Source organism: Melanostigma gelatinosum, assembly GCF_949748355.1.
Source record: "Melanostigma gelatinosum genome assembly, chromosome: 11".
Taxonomy (NCBI): Eukaryota; Metazoa; Chordata; class Actinopteri; order Perciformes; family Zoarcidae; genus Melanostigma; species Melanostigma gelatinosum.
The window spans coordinates 6,684,779-6,704,837 of record NC_136644.1 but is presented as its reverse complement, the minus strand read 5'-3'; the positions used below and the strand labels follow the sequence as shown (position 1 = coordinate 6,704,837).

At 44.2% G+C, this 20,059-nt stretch overlaps 1 protein-coding gene across 4 annotated transcripts in view; it reads right to left on the bottom strand.

Annotated features, from left to right (window-relative positions):
- Positions 1 to 4,564: 4,564 nt before the first annotated feature.
- rab11fip4b (RAB11 family interacting protein 4 (class II) b) overlaps positions 4,565 to 20,059 on the bottom strand; it is a 33,636-nt gene continuing 18,141 nt past the window's right edge. For 3 of the 4 annotated variants that reach the window (XM_079278460.1, XM_079278462.1, XM_079278459.1), the window contains exons 2-14: positions 14,369 to 14,619; positions 13,861 to 14,028; positions 12,198 to 12,332; positions 9,572 to 9,607; positions 8,143 to 8,242; positions 7,565 to 7,668; positions 7,328 to 7,468; positions 7,080 to 7,161; positions 6,799 to 6,936; positions 6,526 to 6,684; positions 5,604 to 5,684; positions 5,018 to 5,161; positions 4,565 to 4,700 (exon numbers count right to left, since the gene is read on the bottom strand). In XM_079278460.1, the coding sequence (XP_079134586.1) occupies positions 4,581 to 4,700; positions 5,018 to 5,161; positions 5,604 to 5,684; positions 6,526 to 6,684; positions 6,799 to 6,936; positions 7,080 to 7,161; positions 7,328 to 7,468; positions 7,565 to 7,668; positions 8,143 to 8,242; positions 9,572 to 9,607; positions 12,198 to 12,332; positions 13,861 to 14,028; positions 14,369 to 14,619 (1,659 nt within the window). In that variant the 3' untranslated portion in view covers positions 4,565 to 4,580. The remainder of the gene's footprint in view (positions 4,701 to 5,017; positions 5,162 to 5,603; positions 5,685 to 6,525; positions 6,685 to 6,798; positions 6,937 to 7,079; positions 7,162 to 7,327; positions 7,469 to 7,564; positions 7,669 to 8,142; positions 8,243 to 9,571; positions 9,608 to 12,197; positions 12,333 to 13,860; positions 14,029 to 14,368; positions 14,620 to 20,059) is intronic. The other variant, XM_079278461.1, reaches the window with a different exon arrangement.

Sequence of the window (20,059 nt, the reverse complement as noted above, 5' to 3'; positions counted from 1 at the left end):
GTGCGATTCGTTCAGAACTACAGGGCGAGGCAGCAGCGTCCCCCTTCACCGAGATTTCACCGGGACAGGCCGCACTGCGGACCCCGCCAGCTGCTGAGGCCTCAGTGACGGCTGAAGCGGTGCCTCGCTGTTTCCCGAGTGTCCTTGGGGCCGCTGCTGCCTTTTTACTCTTGCCCTTGTACCAATGGTTAACGTCACCATTAACCACGCACGGTGGTTCGGCACCATTCACCGTGCCGGCCGGCGTGCTCTCGGTGGCTGCGGCCGGCCACCCATTGTGAGCACCGGCTCCATTAACCACACCCGTGCCCTGATTGTTGGCTCTGCAGGTGCTGTGACGCGTTCCTCCTCTTCTACCGGCATAGTTCATATCGTTATGAGGCATCACGACACCTGTGAGGCATACACGAAGCGTTTGATGTCAAAGGATGAAAAAAAAAAATACAACTTGACAATAACTAAAAATCCACCCCAAAATGAATTAATATTGAAAATGAATGTATCAACTATTTAAGATATTCGTGGAAATATTACATTTGGTAACTGTTGGATGCATTGGCATGGAATTTGATACATTCATGGTCCCCAGAGGATGAATCCTAATGACTTTGGTGATCCCCTGACCCCGAAAAATGACAAAATAATACGACCAGTAAATACAACTTTAACTTACACCCTGGTACATTTCAAAATATGTTGCAAAAAGCACTAATATGCAATTTGAATTTCTTTGCAAATGCTGACAGAAATTACTCCGATTTGCACAATTAAGCCAAATATGTTTTGGATGGTCTTGAATAGCTACAGAGGAGAGAAGTGGGAGGATTAATGTTGGACGTCACGGGGTTATGGAAGCAAAAGTCATGTTCTGCTTCAATGTTTGGTGGCTTGGATTTCTTTTTAAATTTGGGCCTTTTTCTTTTACAGCTTTTGCAAATTAGCGACACATACCTTTATTTGTTTTGGTGTGAATTAGGATAGTTATGTTGATAAATTGACATAATTGTGATGCTGACCCCGAGGCCTTGTATGACTACAGTATTAATCCCCCTAAATTAACCTGTATAAATTATTGATTTAATCTTAAATTGAGTTGATATTGTCTTTTGCGGCTGGATTTGCTTCAGTGATTCCTTGAAAACGTCACTGTTTGATACATCAAAAAAGTGAGTAAGCCATGCTCTCTTTAACCTAGCTCATACACTCGGTAATTTAACGCTACTCCCAAGATGTTAATTGGATTTTTCACACCATCGTTTTAAACGTTTCGTCAAAGGTAGCAGCTCCTTTCAGAAACATTATTGGTTAAGCTAGCTAGCTAACGTTTGGCTCTGTAGCTACCTGGTGACTCAAAGCTAACGTTAGCTACCTGCAGCAAGCTAACTCATTAGCTAACTTAGCCTTGTGATTGACCGCTATTGTCGTGTTGGCTGTTGACAGCATGGGGGGAAACAACGATCCAGCGAACACAATACAGCTTCGGGAACCTCACAACCTAACTGTACCACTTACCTGTGCTGTAGCCTGAGGCAAACCTCCCCGGTGTGGCGCACAGTGCGGGAATGGGACGAGGGAAGCGATACGCCCATAGGTGTCTCCAGAAAACAATGTAGTATTTGCAGAGTTGGGTTTGTAGAGTAATTTTAAAATGTTTTAAAGATATCCTAAAATCAGGTTCGAGTATCAAATCCCAACCCCTGTAGGCTTAAATGGTTATTCAGTTAGTTTGTTCGTTCCTTAGCAGAGGAAGATGGCAGAGACTGCCGTAGTTCTGTAATTATCTTATTCCGGGACGTTATTGGTCAAACAGCGACCCCTTGCGGCAGGAAAAGGAGCGTCTCAAACAAAGCGCTTCTCTGCTGCCCATCAGCGCTTACTAATACTCAAATTTGCGCCACATCAAACATATAACGTTACATATCTGTGAAATGTATAGCATTTGTTTTCCTTTACATCATCTGTGACGCAGCAACAAGCCGAAATGTTTTTTTTCTTCCATTTTCCTAATAATTAGACAAAGGAATAATTTGATATCATATAACAATTTTAGACTGGGTTTAAGCTAGGCCCTAATCACACGTGGGTGTAATATTGGGGTTCATACTTTGTTCTGCTGTTCATATGTTTTTTAGATATCTATAGATACCAAGATAAATCCATCCCTCCCTTTAACATGTCTCAACTCCAGCCGTGTTGTCCCACCGCTTCTTCTTCGAATGTTTAAATCTCTGATGGAACCAGCTCTCAATAAACAAGTGATTGTAAATTCTGAGATCAGTGATGTATACCTGGGATAAGTTTTTATTTACAGCTCAGGATGCACAACACAATCAGCAGCATACACTGTCAGCATAGAACAAGGGATTTGTTTGTTTTAGAAATGATACAAATGGAAATATGGACACAAACATAATAGAAAACAAGAAATTTCACGAGACAGCCTCACTGCCAAAGCCATTTTTATTGCTGTTTATCGTGACTACATTGCATTAGATAGCCCTAATAATTCAAAATTTAAGAGCTACAAAAATGAGTTTGCGACAAATTGTACAGCTTAAATTACTGCCTTTTATTTTTAAATCTCGATATGGAACGAGCAGCTATAGAGTAAAAAGATGTGTGAAGCAAAACAAGACACAAATCAGCAGGTATTGGTAAATAAGTTAATATTGCTCATAATGCTCACCATTTGTTTAAGTTAGGAAGACAGTTTACAACCATATAAAAGCCATTTGAAAGCAGATTGTGAAGCAATTGACTTACCAGGGACTAACAAAGAACTGAGACCTGAAACACGACATTCCCGACCGCATTATAAAATCATCACATTGACAAAATATTCCCAAGACGCTAACCTGGCCTGCGCGCCTTACAAAGCGTTGCGCTAACCCGCTTTTCTAATAGGAAACCGAAAAGCGACACGCCGGCTTCCTTCTTGACAAAACTGTAGAAAATAGTTCATATAGTATCAATCTGAAAAAAGAGTGGTGAGTGGCACATGAATACAAAGTATCACTATATATATATATATAATTACAACATTTACAAGTCAAGGAAATATGTCTGACGCAGACATAGAACGCACCTTGGAAAAGCTCTGTGAATCTATAGCGACGTCGTTTTGAAAAATGTCCTCAAAAAGGCACAGACAGAAGAGAGAGGGGAACCATGCAAAAAGGAAACTTCTTTTTTTTTTTTTGTGCAAGGAAGCAAAACTCAAGTTTGGAATAATTACATAATACAGCAGATTGTAATAGTTTCCCTTCTCGCGAACGATGCCCTCTTCATTACAGTACCTGTGTGTAACGACGTATCTCAGAACCAGCGACTCAAAGTCACAGAAAGTGAAATATCCAGTTGTACATTCGTGATATTTACAGTACCAAGAGAGTTTCAGAGGGCTTTTAAAAAACAATCTGCAACCTGTAGGCTTCAATGAGATTGCCAATTCCAGTTTGTTTGTACCAAAAAGTGAGTCTCCTGTGCTGCTCACATACAATATCTGAGTTGATTTCACTGAGCATGGAGACACGCCCTGTACATTCATATCCTTACATTTCTGTGCAACGTCATCGTCTACTGCTAGCAACGATGCACTTTTTATTTTCGAGCAGATTCATTGCTAGCAAATAGCAGCCGTGGAAGTTACAGTTCAAAGACACTCCTAGGTCGCAGCTACCTGCTCCTTAAAGTGACGCTCTAAGGGCCACTTACCGGACTGATTGACTCACTGGAAGACATGTTCTCAAGAATTAACAAAGACAAATTCACCTTCGATTAACCATCACCGACTTCACTTAAAACCTTCCTTCGCTTGCCGTCTGACGCCCCACACCTTCCGCTTCCCTTGTAGTGGTAGGGGCTCTTATTGTTTTCTCCCTCTGACCACTTCTGACACTTTTCTCTAGCCTTTCTTAAAAAAAACACGGCGGTCCGAATTAAATGTCGACATGCGTTCTTCAGAGAACGCCTACGTGACAGGGGAGAAGAGACGGGCAGTTCACAGATCAGGCGACGCTGGTCTGGTCTGCCTTCATGCCTCTAAAAGGGTCTGGGTTTCACTGTATTTTCCTAAAACATCCTATCTGTGGACAATACAGCCGGTATTACACCAGGATACAGGTCTGTCACATTGTTCCAGTTGTCATGCCAAGGTACAGGAGTCCAGTGTACTACATCGGGTGTGTTAAGTGCAGGATGTTCCAGTGGAGAAGTCACCTGTTTTGTCACGCGAGATCAGAAGTTGTTGACAGTAACTACAGTTCACAGAATAGACAGCGGATGAAAACGGAGCAGGGTAGAAGAGTCTCAGTAGCATTGACCGGCAGCCAGGGAGCGATCCCTGCTCGAGAAATAAAACTCCCTTTTAGTTCAGCGCAGGATCCCATTCGAGAGGTTCTCTTCCCGCCACCAACAGCAGGTGGCGACGCGTGTTTATTTATATGTTCCAGTTTCGCGAGCCTGGCTCTGGTTCCCTCTGCTCTCCTGTACAGGTTCCTGACTCGGGATGCGGGTTTCTGTCCAATCAACTGGAATGACCCCCTCCCCCCCCCCCGATTCTCATTCCAGTTGAGTCACTGCTATTCGCCCTTGATCTCCAGGATGGAGGGGTTGTGGTCCAGGATGGACAGGATGATTTTGTCCATGTACTGTCGCAGACGTATGTTGATTTCCTCCTGCTCCTTCAGGGCCTCCATCAACTGTAGAGAGAGACGATTGTGAAACACATTGTCATTTCAGTTCGCCAACACCTATCGCGTACACAAGAGTCTTGGTTTTGCTCTTGTGTCTATTATGACATTTAAAAAAAAAACAGTTTTCTAGCACACAAAACAAAGAAAAGCAGCTACATCTCACCTTACAAGAGGTGGAGCCAGAGAATGTTTGGCATTTTGGTTTAAACTAGATTTACCGGCCTACGGTTGTGTGCCTATAGTAGTAATAATAGTAACTCAGTCAGAAGCTGCTGAAGAATGAAGTACGCCCGTATGTGCACGTGTCCCGCCCTGATCTTCACCTGGTCTCTGGAGGCGTTCTCTATCTCAGCGGCGAGGGACTGGGCCTTGGTCTGCGTGGCGAACAGCGTCTTGGCTTCGTACAGACTGAGGCTGAGGATCTGACCGTTGAGGTCATCGTTCTGCTCCCTCAGCTTCTGGTTCTCCTAAAAAAAGAATACAGACAGAGAATGAGGTCAGTACCCGGACCACGCGAGCTTTGTCAGCGGCGATGATGCTTTTTGATAAAAATAATAATAAAAACGGCCTCTACTCAAGCCTCACTCAACCCACGCGACAAAACACTGCACTTCAGGTGCCTCATCCAGCAGCAAACACAGCAATCTATTTCAGCAACACCTACAGGACATAACATGGGTTACAGAACAAACTGCTCCCCTGCCTTTTGTTGTTTTTTTGCCGTGTTATGAAAGCTCCGTGATTAAGTTGCCTTTGAGCGCTGACAAGAAGTCAGTGTGCCTTTCCCTCGTTCCTCCCCTGAGCCATTGAAGAAGGGAATTGCAGCACTGACCCCGGTTCAGCTCGGGCACGGTCACTCTACTCCGTCGTGATTAGTGGTTAATGGGGAGGTCACAGAAGCAATTTTACCATCAGACCAGGACGGAGCCGAGCCCCAGACAACACCAGGTGCTGGAGTTCGTGGGGGAGAAAGTCCTGGGACACAAATCGCTGGACACACACACACACACACACAGACACATTTACAGAGGTGCATGGGCAAGGATAAGATAGTGAGCTAATCGTCATGGATGTCACAGGGCAGTGCCTCTCACATTACATCTGGATGAGACTCTGATAGATTGAGAGAGGAAGAAGTATCTGCAGATTGAAGCAGGAACAAAGAGAGTATTATCATTCCCCTTCTGGTCTGAGGCCATGGGGGGGGGGGGGGGGGGGGGGATGGAGTTTATTATCTTAGTCCCCGATAGGACACACACACACTGATTGATGCACTTAGCAGCCAGGAGAATAACAATAATTCATCGTGTTAAACGGAAACTATTATAACTTCAGAGTTCTGCAGGGATGCATTTAACTCTGAATCACTGTTTAGGAGCATTGGACACAGTTAAAAGGCTCTAAATTGGCCACTGTGTGTGTGTGTGAGAAATAATTGTTCTTAGACATAATGCGAGGATAAGATGAAGTTGTGTTCATCATGGCGATTACGAAGCTGCAAGTGCCTGAAGGGACTGACAGAGAGTCAGAGACTTAAGAGTAAGTAGCATCGAGCTCGGTCATGTTGAAAAATATGTTTACAAAGCTAAAGTGAACCTGTACCTCATTAAAAATGTGTCACAATTGAAACGCACTTTAAAATAAATCAGGTATTCACACGTAAAGTTCAATCTGTGAGGGTATACTTATGTAGGATGCTTCGAGACCTTGCATCTCATCTAAAGCTGTGCAGCAGCACAGTCTCTCAAATCAATGTGAAATGATTACCTCTGCATCTTAAAGCACGACGCCGCATCACTGTGCTCGAACAAAGACAGCCTTTGGTCAGTACCTGCTTCAGCCTCTTGACCTCGTGCTCGAGCTCCACCTCCCTGGTCCTGCTGTTGAAGTCCGCCAGCCCAGAGGAGAAGCTGCGACTGCGGCCGGTCCTCTCCGCCTCCAGCTTGAAGAGCTGCAAATGCTCCAGCTCGCGGCGCAGGTCCTCAATGAGCTGCGCACAGAGACAGGATGTTACACAACGTCAACGCAGTGTTCTGCAGGTGCACGAGGCGGCAGAACAGACGACCCACTCCGTGTCTGATTGCATAGAACAGCCCCATCCCACCTCCTGCATGGCTTCCTTTTCTTTCTGGAACTGCTGCCTGTTCTGTCTCAGTTTGTCCATCATTTTCTTGTAGAGGTCCATCTCGTCCCTCAGGCGCAGACTGGTGTCCTCCAGCTTGTCCGTCATCCTTTGCTTCTCCTGAGGAAGGACAGTTAGTTTTTGCGCTCGTCAAAATGGACACGCAAACAAAGTTGGCCCCTCCTCCTCAACACCACCAGATACTACGATGTGTAGAAGGACAGAATGACGTAAAAGACAGGATGAAAGTAAACATGGCTTACCTCATCCAGCTTCTCCGTCTGTGATTTGAACCGGCACAAGCTCAGACTCATCTCACTGTTCTCCTCCTCCACCTGCTTCACTCTAAAAACACAAAATCCCGTTACGTCAGTTTACATTCTGCTTTCTCTCAAAGCGTCCAGCTCTTCACACTGAACACCCTCTGCATCGGACTATACACTTCCACGGGTTCATACATTTGCGTAACAACATGCGTGTATGTGTGCTCGGCCATCGGTGTGTTCCCCACCGGTTGGTCAGCAGCTCTATCTGCGTGTTCTTGTCTCTCTCCATCTTGCTGTAGGACTCCCGGTGTCGTCTCAGGCCCTCCTCCACGCTCTGCTCTGCTCGCGTCTCCTGGTCTTTCAGCTGCTCCTCGAGCTCGTGAACCCTGAGACGGTTGAACACGCAAAAATCATTCAAAACGGTGTCACCACTCAAGCTGAGGGTGGCTTTTGTTTTGCGAGACCCAGTTGTCTGACTCTACCTGTGTACTATTTGCGTGTTCTCCTGCTTCAGCCTGGACTTGAGCTCTCCGCTCATCAGGATCTCGCTCTCCAGTTCTGCCACCTTCTTCTCCAGAGAACTCACCTGAGAGGAACAGAGACAGTTTACTAAATCCTGAATTCCATGGTCGTAATTAATGCGATGATCATATTAAAGGCATTAAAGATGATTTTTGATGGTGATGAAAGTTATCCCTCAACAAAAGAAAAACAATATCACATTGGCGTTAAACAACAACACTTCCCTGACTTCATAAAAGCCATTGTGCAACTCCAGAGGTCTTAAAGGATAAATAATGATAACCCTGTCCCTTTTATTGGCAGATGTAAGAGGAATCCTGACGGGGCTCATCCTACGAACAAGCATTCTGAACTTAAGCTGCGCATCCACCGGGAGCGACTCTTTACTCTGTGATTTTAGTGCTAAGAGCTCGAAGAATGCTGAAGGGGAGATAACTTTAATGAGTTTTAACTATCCACACAGAAACAAGAGAGCAGTCCGCTGACACAGAGCAACACATTGACAGACAAAACTACACGCACACAAACGCAATCGTACCTTCTCGTTGATGTCGATGTCACAGGAGTCGATGCTGTCTCGGAAAAGGTCTTCCGTGCTGCAGTTACTGCTGCTCAAGTTGCTGTTGTGAAGCAGCTGCCTGCTCAAACACACAGAGACACACATACACTTAAAGAACCTTCCCCGAATAGATCCAGGTGAGCGATCGATAGATAGATCGATAGATAGATACACACACACACAAGGGGTGTAACGGTACGCGTATTGAACCGTTCGGTACGAGGCTCACGGTTCGGTACGCATGACGAACCGAATAAGTTTGGAAAATATATATATATATATTTTTTTTTACTTTATTTAACCAGGTAGTCCCATTGAGATTAAACATCTCTTTTGCAAGATGTAAGTAACAATACTGCATAACATTAAGGAGCAGTTTTTGTTTTTTATGCTGATGCACACACACACACACACAGAGTTGTAGATGCCTGAAAGTGTGACATTCATGCCGTGATGCGACTACAGCTGCCCTCTCTGAGAGCAGTAAGCTTCTGCTCCATCACTGAGATTAGCAACATGGAGAGGAATCACCGCCTCATGGTTGTACGTCTCTGCCAAACTAGTGAAGCCGCGGTTTACATCCATGTCTGTCCAACATGTCATCACTTCATCCTTTTATCCTATCAGACATTTGAGTGAAAATGTCATAATTAGCATATCAATTCTTGATTTTTGTGAAGTCATAGTGATCAACCGTGAATCCTGGTGGACGTCTGTGCCAAATTGGCAGAAAATTCCCTCCAGGCGTTTCTTAGATATCGCATTTATGATAATTGACCGGAGGTACGTACGAAAACGCAAACGCCTCCGGCCACGGCTGGCATGAAAAGGAGGAAACAGGAAGGAGCTGGAGTAGAAGAACAGATAGAGAGCAATAAAGTAGCAGAAGTAATAAAACCAGACACAGAGTACAGTCGCGGGAACGAGGAGAGAGAGCCAAACCGTATATTGAACACATAGATTAGGTCTGACAGGTCGCTACAACTCAGTTACTGCGAGTGGAAATAGGACAAAAGCCTGGACACAAAACAATTCAGTCAGTACAGACCAACGGGCCTTGAAGGGGAGGGGGGGGGGGGGGGGGGGGGGGGGGGTACATGGCTGATGTCCAAAGTCTTGTAGTTTTTAATCAACTCCAGAAACAAAAAAAACTAAAGATTTTACAGCTTCAGATCAGATTAATTCCATCCAGATGTCGTGCGGGGTTGATTTTGTTTCCTGAATAACCAGTTACTAATTAATGGTCTGGCAGCCGAGTGATAACTAATCTTGCTGTGTGTTTGTGTGACTATGTCAATAAATAGAGCGAATGTGTGGTTGTATAATGCACAAGCACACGGAGTACACGTCAGTGACCTTCCCTGCACGCACGCACGCACGCACACATGCGCTCAAGCGAGTGGCTTACCTTCCAAAAGCAGTGCTGGTGATTTTCCTGTTGGGGCTGCAAAAAGAGAAAAACAAAATGACAGACATTTTTTATTACAGTGAAATGGCAGCGATACGTCTAGACTCACTCGGCCCAACAATAAAGTGGAACTAACTGCCGAAGGCAATTAGGATTTTGGCTATTCAGTGTGACAGACATGCTGGAAAGAGGGAAAGAAACACTGAAGGACATGTCAATGATAACACGATATCGCTCCCGGTTCAGTGAGCGGAGGTTTCTGTCAGCTCAGCAACCGTCTCAGGGGAACAAACGCCCAAAGAGTCATTCGGTGTGACGCGTCTGTCTGTGTCGGGGCTTCACATCGGATGAACAAAAATGAGCAAACATACTGTAGGGGCCAACACAAATGGGCCGCTCATGTCGTATACTTTAAGAAAGTGTACGACAGTTCAAACAATTCAAACAATCATTCTGCTTCAACAGTATCGTTCTGAGTCACACAAACAAAATGTCTTTTTGGCAACGGTGCGGCGCAACATCAAGAGGCTTTACTGATAAATATCTGACAAGGGTGGAGATCGAAAAGGCTGATGTTAGAGGAGCATCCGCTTGGCAGAGTTTTACAGAGAGAGTACAATCCTGAGTGACAAAACGATTCCCCTGCAGCTAATGTTTCACTTAACCTAATGTCCTCGTTAACGTTTCAGAACCTGAATGGAAGAGGAGAATTACTGCTTGCAGCGTTTATCTTAAATCTCTGAACTGCACAAAACGCACTCATTTATTATTGAACATTTTTGTGTGAAAGTGCCGGTGATCTGCGAATGCAAGTTCAACATTTTAAGTTCTGTCACTTTGCATGCGTTTCGATTCATTTTTTACTTGAATCTCTTGGAGCTCACTGGCTAATCTTCAATCTTTAAAAAGTCCACATGAAAAACATTTAAGCATACAATCACTAACTGACGGCGTTGACATGGAAGTGTAGCACCCAGCCTACGGTTCCCCCTTCCGGTAAACACCGTTTACTCTGTCAGCACTGTTAGCCGCAAGCCGTCGCCAAGTTGAGAGCCATGGAGAGGCAACCAAAATGCTCCCGTATAAAGAACCTTTAAATACCATGGATTCTATTTCTTCCTCGTTCTTGTTGTACTAAACATTCAATTTTTTTGTTTTATTTACGTTTAATACCAATAAAAAACAAAAATCCTACCATTTCATGACATTTAAAATAATTTGATAAATATTCATGACACTGAGCTTGTGGATCTGCTGCTCAAACATACGTACATTTGAATTAGTTAACACTTCATGTGATCATTTGTGTGGAATGAAACAGGCAAACATAGATTGCTTTCCACTAATTGATAGCATTCCTGCTGAAGCTACAATGAATTTAATGTACGTCCTCATCTGTGCCCCATTTTCAAACCCCACCCACTAATTTCATGGGTTCATCATTACCCATAATTCCCTGTGGCCAATTTAATGTGATTAATCGGGTGTGAAGGAGCTTGACACGCACAAGTGATCCTTTAAATACCGTACGCTGCTTCGTGGCAAAATCTCCTTCCTCTGTCCATTCTGAATCCATCGAGCCTTGACTAAAATCCACCGTTCTTTGGACTGAGCTATACGATGCCTTTTAAAAATAATTTTTGACAGTTTCATACTCATCCTTCCTCATCAAGATCCAGTCCCACCACTAGTCTGTATCCACTTCCTACGAGCTCACTCAATTCTCCAATCAATTTCATTTCCCCTCTCCCTAACCTCTTGCTCTTCCCACTCCCTAACTCTTCCGCTCTGCCCATCTCTACTTCATTATTTATAAGGGGGTTGGCGTATGTCTAATTAGGAGAGACGCGTTGGATTAGCGAGCCGTTTCTCTCTGGGGAGAAACCCTGCAGAGTCAGCAGTGTGTCCAAGTAGCAAAGCAACAAAAGTAACTTCCCGCTTCACGCTATATCCAAAAACATTATTCTACAACGTCGTGTCGTCTCTGTGCCTGCACTCTTGTGTTCGCAGGTAGCCAGCGGTCTGTATTAATGGATTATGTTTCCAATAATAGATTCACTATTACAATGGTTGGGGAGGTCAGCACAGGAGCGACCGCAATACGTAACAATCGATCAGCGTTCGTGTGTGTGTGTGATTGCATAGGAACAGCAGGAGGAACACTTCAGACATACCGCACAACACAAATAATAGCTGGCATTAGTTACAGTGGTGACGGCGTGGTGTATAGTTCCTGTCGCACTTAATTAAATTTTTGTGTTCTAATGTACAATGGTTGTGTTCAAAACGGCCGGGATAATTAAGGATAATTACTCACCGAAGTAAGTCACTCTACCGGTTTGTGTCATCTGGTATTGCGTTTCTGCTACAGTACATTTCACTGTGGAGTTATCGAATACAAAGACATGATGGCGGTTTGATTTGGCGGGTTTGCAGTCAGGATAAGAGCACTGAGGACAGGAAAGAGCTGAAAACTGTGTGGAAACAGCTCACAGAGCCACTTCTTATTGAAGCTGTACTAACACCTGGGTTTTGGTAGGTGTAGATCTTGTGTGATGCTGTGTTGTTTGCCGGTGTGTGTGTGTGTGTGTGTGTGTGTGTGTGTGTGTGTGTGTGTGTATCCTACCTGTTAGCCTTGAGGTTTTTGAGGCGAACCTCCAGGTCGTTCAGCAGGTTGACCTTTTTGCTGCACTGAGAGCAGTAGACATCCATCATTTCACCGGTGTAATGCTGACGCACCTTACGAGGAGTCTGGCCCGCACTACACACACACGCACACACACACACACACCCACACACTTTTTATCTGCTCGACACGCTGAGGGGGGGGGGGGGGGGGGGGGGGTTACATGTGCATGCGTGAGCATACGACACTTCGAGTGCGTAGAAGAGTGGGGCTGATATAAAACCTGCAAGTTGGTGCCAAGACACCAAGAAAACTCCTTTGCTTCAAAGGTACTCGACAATAGCACTTTGTTTGGAATGAATATTTGAATCCAGAAGTTTTTCTAGCAGCCTCTTGGTTATTGTGTTACAGTATGTTGGGAAACGCTTAAAGCAAGATAGCGAAACAATGACCTCATTACCAAATCTGTTGCCAAAATGAGGATCGTATTGCAGCCATGAAGATACACTCCCCGTTTTTGTTATAGTTTCCAATAACTTCCCGAAAGTCAACACAGACTTCTCAAAATCACAACCTCCAAAAACTCTAAGAAATTGGTTTAGGAGGCCAAAATACCAAACTTAGCGCGTGAGTCTTTAAACCCACTTTGTGCCGTAGTCACTCAAACGTCTTTCACTTCTTGTAAATCCGGGGCCTCATTTTGAATTTAAATCTGCCAGCTCCATTTGGTGAGTTTTATCTGCTTGGTATGCGAGAAAGGAGCAGCATTCCCAACTCTATCAGCCGGGAGACTTAATCCCATTAAACACAGGCCTTTGTTGAATATTAATGTGGCCTTCGGGGCAAGAACTCCTAAACTACACTTCTACAGTCAAGACTCTAATAATAATAATAATAATAAGAGTCAGGAAATGATTCTGCGGAGTGGAGCCTCAAGTCCATAATATTTAACAGAGTTGGAGCTACAGGAAATGGTCAAAGTCTTAATCAGAACCTAACCTCCAAGAACCTTTCATCTGCACTGCTGGGCCACCAAAAATGTGCTGCTGGCCCTGGAAGAAATGCCGGATAATATTTACGCAAATAACAGGCAAATTAAGGCTATTCGTGCAGTAACTACGCTGACTCTGCACTTTCACCACATCACTCCCTGTCACGCCCAAAACAGGATAATGATTTTGTACTCACGAGGTGATCATGTGCGATTATCCACTTAGCAACACAATCATTTCAATGAAGGAGTTTAATTAGCCAAATTCCTTTTACTGTTGCAACAAGCCAACGCCGAGAGTTTGAGAGAGAATTTGACAAAACTTGAGTTTCTTCAGAGGATGCTGGGGAGGGACTTAACATAAGTATTTAAATATTCAAATGTTTGACTGTTATTGTGACACCAAAAATAGCCACCGCCACCATGTTGACCACTTTACAACGATATAGCTTTTACTGTGTTAAATAGCACTTTGTTGACGTTGTATTCTTTAAGTTGTAACCAGAGGAGGTCGTCCTCTTAGGTGAGGTGGCATAGACCCATTGTGGATTTGGTTATTTTAGTGGCTCAGGTATACAGTGTTGAGGTGCCGACAACCTACTAGTGTCCCCCTCAGCACTCAAACCCGAGGAACGATGTCGCTCAATGTTTCCCTCTCTAACCCTCTCTTACCTAGAGGGAACGGATGAGCCGAGGTCGGAGCACCCGTTGGTTCGAGTCTCGTCGTCCGGGCAGGGGCTGCTGAGAGCGTAGTCCGGTTCCTCCCCTTCTCCGTAGTCCTCGAACTGCTCCTCGTTCAGGGATAGGTCGGAGGTCACTGAGACGGTGGTCTGACCACACCTGAGGAAAAAGAAGGGGGGGGGGGTGTTATACTTACTTAATTGAGTTTAGAGGATACATTTTCCCCAAAATGTCCCTGGCGGATTGATACGCTAAACAGAAAAAGTAGCAGAGAGAGGCTCCTGTGGCTGTATCACTTTTGCATTTATTTGAAAAATAATGTTTTTATATTTTTAGTCTGACAGATAATTTTAGAGAGTCTGATTGAGGAAACAGCAGCGAGGAGAATCAATATAAATAGAAACAGATGTTTGTCCCCATGAATGAAGGTCAAGGAGCATCACCGAACGTGGACTGATTTAGAGACAGTGAGACAGTAAAGAGATGGAACAACGCGTACTTTTCCCCAGGGAAAAAGAGATGCCCCAGCGCGTCTTCCTTGTCTTCAGGTCGGATGGGCCCGTCGGAGGTGTCTGACCCTTGGGTGCTTTCCACGGCACTGTCTCGGTCCGATTCCCTCTCCCTGCCCTCGTCTGCCACCTCCTCCTCAGGCTCCTCCACCTCTCCCGGGAACAGCTGGCACTCAGGGACGAGGTCAGGAAAGGCCCGTGTGCACATGATGACCGGACAAAGCCGCTCCTCCTCACCGCCCTGGAGAATGACGGGGAGAGTCCGTTTACAGACTAATTCACAGGCACCGAAATTGCAGAAACAAGAAGCAGAGTTTGAGTGCGGCTGTTATTGTGATGACGGCTAACGCTGCCAAAATCCTGCCTCGCGACTCTTTACACCGATGGCATCATTTCTATCATTTCTAGATAGATTTCTATCACTTTCGAGTGCAAGCGAACATAAATCCCCTTCATTGTAAAAGACACTACTTAAAATGTGAAGATGTTTTGGTAAAATAATCTTCAGTAATAGAGCAGTCGTTGTCTTTATGTGTAGACAGAGAGCAGGGTCGTAACCTTAAAGGAACATCGTATTTATAAAAACACTGCATTGGCACCATTATGAAGATGTGGGTTTTAATTTATAAGGGACATTTATGGAATGGTTTAGATTAAGAAATTAAGAAAAGCACAATTATGAAACAATAAAAAAAAATTCATACAGTTCATACAATGGAAGTCCTTTGTTATTCATTCAAATAGCACGACTTGTTTTTAGTTTTAGGAGGGCTGCTCACAAATGGTCCTCCCACTGTGGGAATGGTGTTAACCTCACATTGGGGGCCTGGAGGCCTGGAAAAGGTGAAAGGGCAACGGGTCACAGGTCCCGCTCCGTCTAGTTCCACTCTTCGACGGCTCAAATCTCTTCTTATGCAACAGAGAACAAGGACTTATCTCAGCATGACTGAGCACTGCAGAGGGCAGGTGAAGAGGTAATCAGATCCCATACGAGGGGTTTAACGCAAAACTGAAGTTCACAAAAATATGTCGTCGGATTTATAGCAGAGGTGAGCGGGGCCTTAAGCAAAAGGTTGTTCGAAAACGTACAGATTGTATGTAACAGTATGAATGTACAACAAAATATGCAAAATGATAATAATTTAACCATGTACCTGAATGATCAAATAACAAAACATGATTTGCATTTGATTCTTGTCTACAAAAAAAAGGGGGAAAAAATCAGGAGGTCGAGAGGAATGCAAAGCTAGGAACAATAAATAAATTGATTCAACAAACAGGCCATGATAGCTTTTTGGGTCATATTGCTTCATTAAAAAAACAAAACAAAGGTTGTGCATACAGATCCAGATGAAAATAAAGTTGTTTTGTCGTGTCCATGAAAAAAATAAATAAATAAATTTGCATTTCCTTCTGAGATGTCTGTAAATTACGATTACCGCGGAAAAATCGGAATGCTGTTTGCGTTTGTTTAGAGATGATTATTTGTTTACATCCCTATCCCATAACCCCCCCCCCCCACCCCCAAAAACACCCCCAAAAATGCATGCCTGTACAAGTAAATTAACAATTTGAACTCATCAACTCAGGCTCTGTACTGTAACAAAGAGACACCATGGAGTCACCCAGAATACAACCAAGGATAAAGGCCTCTTTCGCATTCCTTAGGCAGGAAAAAAGAAACAGTGTGAGGCCCCCTCTGTACTCCAACACAACCTTTAAAAACAAAAAAAAAACTGACCAAGCTACCACAGCAGGGAAGTTGGACACCTGTTTGTTTTGAGGAAGAAGAAGAGGAAGTTTTTTTCTAGCTACAGAACTAAGCTTCCCAATGTGGGATGAAAAGGTGAGAAATTCTGCCTCTGCAATACAATAGACTACACTAATGCAATATACACAGTAGAGGTTGAATTTAATTGTCATTTCAAAATATCTAAAGAGCTTTATTTTCCTGTTCAAGTGTTCAGTCAGTCAAGTACCATTTTTGGGAGAACGGGAGCATCGTTTAGGCCGCCAATCAAAGCTTTTTCTGAAAGCTGCTGACATCCTACTTTGCACTATGATGAGAATAGTGAACAAGTGATGATGGAGGGAGGAGCTGTGTGTGTGTGTGTGTGTGTGTGTGTGTGTGTGTGTGTGTGTGTGTGTGTGTGTGTTGACAGTATGACTCTCTCTGTACTTTGGGGGTTGTGACTGCCACAACATGAGCCTACAGAGTGTTTTGAGTTGCTCCATTCCCCCTCGGAGCGAACACATGGCTGTCCTGCCGAACAGCCTGAACCGAGGACGCAGAGATGTGCCGCGCTTTTTAACTGCAGCGGCTCTGCCTGAAAGCCTGACGCGCCTTCACATCACCCTTTGGTCTAAGGAGGAAGTTTAGTTCATGAAATGTTCGCTCGGGTTTTTAAATCAGCTCCATTATTGATGATTTATCGGCAGGTTTTTATGAGCGTCTGAAGACTTTCAGTGTTTGGTAGCACACCTCGTATATTACACCAACATGTATTTTACACTGGACTGTATTTGTTCTGCAGCGTGCTACGTTCACATATGAACAGCACTCTAAAAAACATCATGAAATCAGTCATTAAAATGCCTTAAATCTATACCACATATCAAGAAGATGACTTCTAATGGGTCTGAATGCAAAACAGAACAGTATGAAGTGAAAGAGAATTTACACTGTTGTACTTTGATCCACGTCCATGTCTACAGATTATAAAGACATTGGAATTAAATAGCTTTAAATAAAATAGGCAAAAAGATGTGTGATCTCTCTGTGGGTCCGTTGCTGCAGGGTCCGACCTAGTTAAAATACAGACATCCGATCTTTTCCCTGCTTCTCTTTCTCTCCCAGGTGAGGCTAATGCCAGAGAAGAACCAGGAAAATTCAGCTCCCATTTTCTGAGATGAGAAGGTGATAAAGAGCCGTATGCCAACAACAACTATAGCCATACGTCCTGTGTGTGGATTCTCTGTCCAGGTGCTCGGCTGGATAAGCGTGTGAAAACTCTCTCTGGGAAGATGCAGGTCAGACACCTGGAGTATGACGGGCAAAGATCGGTGGCCCAGATTTATATGACATGAGGACAGAAGAGGCTCAAACACGGCCAGGCTCTCGGGGGGGAAAGATGTATTATTTACATCCATTGCATCTGCAATAGAGATGAAAGCAGTGAGAGCTAGAGGGACAGAAAGTAAAGAGCAGGGACGCTTCTCTACGGGACTCTGAATGGAGAAAGAGAGAGACCACCACACGTCAAGTGGAGATAAATAAAATGAAGGTAGAGCAGGGAAAAGACCAGAGACAACTGAAACTAACAGCAAGCACCGCCCCAGTGTGTATCTGTCAACACACACGCCTCAACTTGAGTAACCAGGGAATCATTTGGCAGCGACGCTGGGTTTTTTTTTCAGATGAGTTCATGTAACGTGAATGATGACTACAAATCACACCATGTTGACAAAGTGCTGAAGCTCCAAACCGTTGAGAAAATGCATTCGTCATGCTGCAGTGGTTGAGCAACACTGTGGAGGATGACTGAGCCGAAAATTGTGAGGCGCAAATGAAGTCACTGTACCGCGATTGCTAGCGAGGCCGGCACACGACATTTTTCATGTGTGCGAAAAGTTCGAGCGGGAAGCAATCTTGTTGCCTCCGACGTGACCGGCAGTCAAATCATGGAAAACATCCAAATAAATACACGATGCAAATTCCTCATGGACATGCGTATCACAGAGGCACAAACTGCAACGGCTACTCTCAGGAAGTCGAGTGAAATCGAGTCGTTATTCGGAGGAGACTGAATGCCAGATGTGCGGTGTGTCGTTCTACGGGGCGAGGGCACAGTTTGTCGTTGTGTTGCAGAAATGATGACGTTCATTCTGTTTCTTTCTCTCCGTTGTCTTCACTCTGGCATCTCTTCTTCACAATCAGAACCAGAAACAATCTCGCTGGCCAAGTGTTTTGACACAAACGCAGTGCCAGTACTTTCGTATACAATCAAAGCTTGCATGCACTCACACAAAAACACACTCGTGGAGAGTGACATGAACTAATTACTCACTGAAAGGCCAATTAGTGGCGGGGGAGGTTACCGGCCAATCTCGAAGTCGTCAAAAGGCCGGAACTCTTTAGCAGGTTGGACGACGGCAACGCCGTTGCAGCCGTCAATAAAAAGATAGACCCTCAATCCGCCTCTCCTCACACCCCTTTAGTCGATGCAGAGTGCCGATGGGTCAATACCGGTTTAGTGCTGAACAAATCACTCATCATGCCTCCTGGCAGAGTGGAGAATTACGTGGATGTCGATGCGTTTCACGGTCCGATTGATCTAAATGTAAAACAAGCAAGAGCGGCGCAAACTGAATGTCTTATTTCCTCAGCTGTCAGGAGAGCGACATTCCCACAACTGTCTCATTCAATTTCACTCATTTATCATAATCGTTTGGGGTTGTTGTTTTTTTCGAACTACAGAATTTTCCATCAAAAAACTAAACGAAACATTAAAATCAATAAAAGACAAGAATCAAGGGAACTTGTGATGCGGGTTGATCCTCGTTAAATCGCTTCAAATGTTTTGCGTTTGAAAAGTTTAAAGGGGCAGTTCACCTCAAAAGCAAAGATACACATGTTCCCTCTTACCTGTGGTGCTGTTTATCAGTATCGATTGTTTTGGTGCGAGTTGCCTAGTTTTGGAGATATCGGCTGTACAGTGTTGCTCAAAGTGCCAAAAAAAATGTATTGAAAAAACTCACAATTCTCTCTTGACCCGGTTACTCAAGATAACCCACAGACCTCGTTGAGCCATTTCATGTAGGAACTATTTTCTTTCAACGATAGTTTCATTCAGTTTTCAGGGACATTGTTGTAGTTTTGTCATTGGAGCCAAACTAGATCAAAGGAATTATACAAGCTTATATGAACTTAAAGGTGTTGTTCCTGTTGTCGTGTGTTGCACAACTAGTTGGGACAGTAACAATCACGAGTAAACACGGAGGACAAAAACACCAGTGCGGGGAGGGATCACACTGACATCGACTGGATCGATCCACACTGATGAAGCTTTGATTTAGTGGGAGTAAGCAGAAGGTTGAGTATTTCCCCAAAAAGTGGATTGCTCTGCTTTGATAGTCAGCGTTTTGACTGTGTGACCGGTGGGTGCTTCTGCCGTCCTGAGCCTCAGATCCCACCGGCTGGTAACAAGAGGCTCTGGGACAAGAGGGCATCATAAGCTTTACAGAACCGTAGAAGGATATTGTGACTCACGAATGTGTACAAAAACAGCAGAAATGATTACTTGATTAGTCAGTTATGTGAGTAATTCAACTGTTTTCTAGTTCCATCTTCTCAAATGTGGAGATTGTCATATCTAACATCAAAGTTAATATGTTGTTGTTTAAACTTGCCAGGTGAGACTCTTGACATGTTGTAAAGAAATCATAGACTATATAGAAGGAGTGGACGTAGCTATGTGACTTCAGTATGGTATTTTTGTTTGGCTTTTTGGGCGCCGCCATCTTGGTTTCTGGCCGTTGCAGTCTTGTTGTTTTCAATTAATCGAGACAATAATAACAGATTAATCTACAATAAAATCAAGAGCAAGTTGTTAACCCTAACGTTCACATGTCGCCTCTTCAGTTGTTGAGTGATGATCATATTCACGCCTGTATCGATTGCT